We start from the raw sequence: 5389 nt of genomic DNA, 5'->3' as shown, positions 1-5389 counted from the left end.
TGCAATATGCATAAGCTAATTATTGTTTGTATAAAAATAACAACTTTGAGAACAATAAACTAAGACTTGTTAATTATAATAGCATGAAACTTATCTTTTGTAGCTTCATTTTTAACAATCAGCTATATCATTCTCTACCACTAAACATGAGAGTTGTTGATTTTTTCCATAATTCTGTCCCTTCCTCCCAGATCCTTTCCCTGCTTTGCTCTTTGTCTCATCTCTAGGTGTTTGGCTTATCCTCACAGCATGCCAGGTTCCTCTCCTACTCCTGCCTCATCTTCCAGTGTGATCCACTTGACCCATTCCATGAGCAACACAGAACCCTAGTCCTACTGCAGCCACTTGCTCCAGCCAGTCTCCCCAGGGGCATTTGAAGCCGTAGCTTCAGCCATCTCTGTTCTCACAGATCCACGTGAAGCAGAAGGACCGACCCCACTATTGGCTTTGCTGGGAATCTGCGTGTGGCCAAGGTGAGCCTGACTGACCCAGCGGGCTTGGAGTCTAGGTCACCAAGGACTGGGGAGAGGGGCTGTGGGAGGGACCAGCATCAGTCGTCACTGCTGACCATCGACAGCATCATGCACTCATTGGCTGGAGGTAAGGGAAGGCTGTTCCTTGCCTCTCACTGCCGGGGTTTGGCTGTCTGGGGCCCAGGAGGGACATCCCCAGGTGCCCCAGGGCTGAGAGCAGAGCAGAGCTTCGGTCTCTCAAGACAGAGCAGGCAGAGCCACATCCTGCTCCAGGGCAGCAGCTGATGCGCTTATGGATGGACTTCCCTGGGCAGCTGCCACGGCCCTGTGATCGCGGCCATGAGCCCGCGGCGCTGGCTGGCCTGGATAACTGCAGCACGCTCCAGTTCGCCAGTCAAGCCGGGCGCATCCTGCTGCTGGTAAGGATCAGGGAAGAGCAAGGCAGGGACGTGCCCAGGGCTCAAGGAGCTGCTGAGTTGGGCGGCAGGAGGGTGTGTGGTGGGATGGATTGGTGGGCGCTCCTTTATGCCACTGGAATTCCCCAGCCATGGGGGTGCCGCTATGGGCAGAAGCAGCTGATTGAGCTACAGCAGCATGTACCCAGGAAGAGCTAGATGTGCAAGAGCTGCAGCTCCCATGTGCCAGGAAAAGGAACTAAATGATGAAGCTTTGTTGCATCTGAACATTGAGGTCCATTTGTCCTCCTCTTTTCCTCCTCCTCCTTCCCCTTTTCCTCATTACCATTGTCGAACTGCACATTTCTGCAAACATAACCAGGGATTTTGGGACAAAATCACTTTTGTTTTGATTGGGAATGTCCCTGGGGATCCCCATTACATGAGAGTGAAGTTGCTCTGGAGAAGCTGCTCTCTATCCCCACAACCTTTCTCCCCCTCCCCTGCCTTCTACTCTTCCTCTTCCCCCTTCTCCTCCTTCTGGTTACCTTCATCCCTACTGTGCAGAGCACATTCCCAAGAGAAAACCCGGTGATTTTGGGGTAGAAAATTGCTTTTCTGAGGAGGAATCTCCACAGGGGTCTCAGTGCCATCAGGGCTGCCTCCCTCCCTGCCCCCTGCCTTCCTCTCCTCATTCTTCTCTTCTTCCTTGCTGTCATCATCCGCACTCCACAGGGCACCTTCCCCAGATAAAAAACGGTGATTTGGGGGCAGAAAGTTGTTTTCCTGAGGGAGAACTTTCCCAGGGGTCCCAGTTGTGCCAGGGCACACTTCCTCTCTGCACTCTCTCTCCCTGTCCTCCTCCTCTTCCCCCCTGCTCAGGGCACACCTGAGCTTTGCCCAGAAGAGGGGCTGCGCAGGGGGCTCAGGGGGCCAGCGCAGGTGTGTGCGCCGCAGCAGCACACGGCGCATGTGGTGGAAGGCCGAGAGCTCGGCCTCAGGGATGTCCTCAAGGAAGATGAGGACAAGGACATCACGCAGCTCGTCAAAGAGGCGGTAGCTGGCCATCTGGATCTCCAGTGAGCACCACTCGCTGCGCAGGTACCCACGGCTCACCACACACACTGTGTGCCGGCTGTTGTACACAGCATCCACAATGTTGTCCACTATGGTGCGGCCAGGGCGAAAGTCACGGTGGTGCAGGCAGAGCCGTAGGGCTGCACGCTCTAGCTCAGGCACCAGCTCCTCCAGCACCCACTGCTCATCCCTGGAGTTGTAGGACACAAAGGTGTCGTAGGTGTAGTGCCGCTGTTCCCGCCGCCAGCGCCCACGTGCCCACGCACGCAGCAGGAACAGCTGGTAGCGCAACCGCCAGTACCCACGGTGGTGCAGTAGCGGCAGCAGCAGCAGCAACAGCACAGCCGGTGCTGTCCCTGCAAACAGGTATCGCCCCATGTCCAGGTAGCACACACGTGTGTCAAAGCAGTGCAGGTACGTGGAGGCCCCACCCATCTCACCACAGGTGTAGTTATACAGGTAGACCACCTGCACGGGCCCACGCACCAGCCAGGCAGGCAGCCAGGCATTGGCACAGCTGCAACTCAGCGGGCACTTGCGCAGGTCCAGGTAGTGCAGGGCAGGGAGGCCTGTGGCCAGGGTCAGATCCAGTGCACGCAGCTCATTCTTGGCCAGGCGCAGCTCCTTCAGTCGTGTCAGGTTGCCAAAAACCTCAGGGCCAAAGCTGCGCAGTCCTGCACTCTCCAGGTTCAGGCTGCGCAGTTGGCTCAGGTTCTTGAAGACGCCAGCGGGCAGATGGCCCATCCCACCATTGCTGTCAGCCAGGGTCAGGTACTTCAGCTGTGCCAGATCATCGAAGGCATTGGCGGTGATGGCCGAGAGAGAGTTCTGTGACAGGTAGAGTGAGCGCAAGGCACTGAGGCCCTGGAAGAAGTGTTGCGGGACCACACGCATCCCGTATGGCTGCTGTGCCTGCAGCTTCAGGTCATAGAGGTTATGTAGGTAGCGGAAAGGTGGCTGCTGCCGCAGGTGTCGGCTCAGGTAGCGCAGCGCGTTGGCACGCAGGTCCAGTACACCCAGTGTCACCTGCACCGGCTGGAATGTGGCCGCTCTCACCTCCAGCAGCTTGTTACGGTCCAGGTAAAGCCGGCAAAGCTGTGAGAGGCCCTGGAATGCCCTGGCTGCCAAGTGCCGCAGGTTGTTCCCTCCCAGGTCAAGGGTCTGCAGGCGGTCAAGCCCCTTGAAGGCACCAGGAAAGAGCACGGCCACACGGTTGTTGCGCAGGTTGAGGTCTTCCAGCTGGTGCAGGTCGGCAAAGGAGCCAGGCAGGAGGTCAGTGAGCAGGTTGTTGTCAAGGCGCAGGTGTCGCAGGTAGCGGAGTCCACGCAGCGCTGCACGGTCCAGCCGTGCCAGCCCATTCACATCCAGCCGCAGCTGCCGCAGTGCTGGTGCATTGTCAAAGGCACCTGCACCAGCCACTAGGATGCGGTTGAAGCGCAGGGACATATTATGCAGTTGGTGCAGAACTGGGGTCCCGCGGCATGATGACAGCCACTGCAGCAAGTTATGCTCAGCCACCAGCTCACCCAGTGCTGCCCGCTGCTTCCGGCTCAGCAGCTGCCCTATGCAGCCCAAATGTCGCAGCCGGTTGCCAGACACGTCCAGGGCACCCAGCACCGGACAATGAGTCAGAGCCCCCCGGGGCATTTTTTCAAATCGCAAGCGCTGCAGCCGCAGCCTCTGCAGCGGTGATCCTTTCAGCTGCTTGCATAGGTATTTCAAGTCCTTTGTGCCCATCTGTAGCCCTGACACATCCACATGGCGTGGGGAGACTCCAGCCACATGCAGCAGCTGCACCACATCCAGCAAGTTACCAGCCAGGTGCAGGTGTGTTAGGTTGTGCAGACACAGGCGAGCAAGTGGCGCAGGGTCCGAGATGTTGTTGTAGGACAGGTCGAGCACACGCAGCCCTGGAGGCATCACCCCAGAGGTGGCGCCTGAAAGAGCTCCCAGTGAGTTGTTGCAGAGACGCAGGACCCTCAGCATGGGCGGCAGCCCTGGGCTCAATGTTGACAGCATGTTGCCACACAGGTCGAGCAGGTCCAAGTGTGTCAGATTCTGCACGGCCATGGCCACGGGCTCCAGTGTGCTGAGACGGCCACCCCGCAGCGAGAGTGTGCTGAGTGTGGTCAGTGACCAGAAAGCCCTGGGGGCCACCTCCTGTAGTGGGTTGTGGTCCAGCCGCAGTGTGCTCAGGTTACCCAGCCCGGTGAACACATCTGTGGTCAGCACCGACATGTTGTTGTGGGCCAGGTCTAGGTAGGCCAGTGCTGACAGCCCCCAGAAAGCCCTCGGGGCCAGGAGTTGCAGTTGGTTGTGGGTCAGATCAAGGGTGTAGAGCCGTGGCAGGTGGGCAAAGGCACCGGGGGCCACCTGGCGCAAGATGTTGACAGAGAGGTTGAGGGATGTGGCATTGGAGGGGAGGTCGTCCACTGCAGCCTCTACGGTGCTCAGGAAGCGTTGAATGCAGCGGAACAGCCCAGGGTCCCATGGTGCCTGGATGCAGTTGCGGAAGCCATAGGGAGAGACCCCTGCAGGCACCATCAGCAGTGTCACCAGCGTCAGCAGCAGTGGGGTGCACATCGCAAAACACCCTGGGGAGATCCTGGATGCAGAGTGGGAGAGAGTGGAATGAGGTGTGTCCTTGGTACTGCAGAGATTCCCCTTGAGGCCCAGAGACCACACTTGGGGCTCAGGGATCCCCACCACCCTAGGTGATCCCCTCACAACCCAGGGACCCCACCACCATCCCAAAGTCCCCACTCAGTGCCCAGGAACCCCTCATCCACATCTCAGAGACCATCAGAACCCGAGGGGTCCCACTTCAGGGCTAGGTACCCCTCATCCACACCCCAGAGGCCCCCACCAGAACACCAGGATCCCCACTCAAGGTCCAAGGACTCCTCACCCACATCCCAGGAACCCACACACACACTCCAGGGATCCCCGCCAGGGCCCACGGATCTCCCTCAGGGTCAAAGACCCTCCACACACCCCAAGGACCCCTTGCCCCCCAGTCCCCAGGGATTTTGGGAACCCCCTTGCCCCCCATCAAGTTCCAACCGTGCCACTGCCTCCGCTTTGGGTGATTTTGGGGTTAGAAAAGGGAAGTTTGGGGTATCGTTTTCTGTCACCACTGCCCCACCCACATCCGTGTGACGTGGTGGGGGACGCCCCTGTCTGGACAGATTTCAGGGTCCTCGGGGGGCTGGCAGGGACACGAGGCCACATAGCTGGGTCATTCCCCCAGTGCAGCCTCCCAGAGTCTGGGGGACCCCTGGGACACCCAAGCCTCTACCTCCTACCCCATGACCTGGGACACCCAAGCCTCTACCTCCTACCCCATGACCCCATCCCCCTCATCCCCCTGCTGCCACGTGCCGCTCTTTGTTCCTCTTCCCCTTCCTCAGACTGAACCACCTGGTTTTGGTTCCTTCGTGGGAA

The 5389-nt window shown here is 58.8% G+C and overlaps 1 protein-coding gene across 1 annotated transcript; it reads right to left on the bottom strand.

Annotated features, from left to right (window-relative positions):
- Positions 1 to 778: 778 nt before the first annotated feature.
- On the bottom strand, positions 779 to 4545 carry LOC136358529 (toll-like receptor 13). The gene has a single exon (XM_066314405.1). The coding sequence runs from the start codon at positions 4526 to 4528 to the stop codon at positions 1379 to 1381; it is 3150 nt and encodes a 1049-aa protein (XP_066170502.1). The 5' UTR covers positions 4529 to 4545; the 3' UTR covers positions 779 to 1378.
- Positions 4546 to 5389: the final 844 nt, after the last annotated feature.

This window comes from Sylvia atricapilla, chromosome 3 (assembly GCF_009819655.1).
Source record: "Sylvia atricapilla isolate bSylAtr1 chromosome 3, bSylAtr1.pri, whole genome shotgun sequence".
In the NCBI taxonomy this organism is placed as follows: domain Eukaryota; kingdom Metazoa; phylum Chordata; class Aves; order Passeriformes; family Sylviidae; genus Sylvia; species Sylvia atricapilla.
This window is presented reverse-complemented; position numbering and strand designations above follow the sequence as displayed.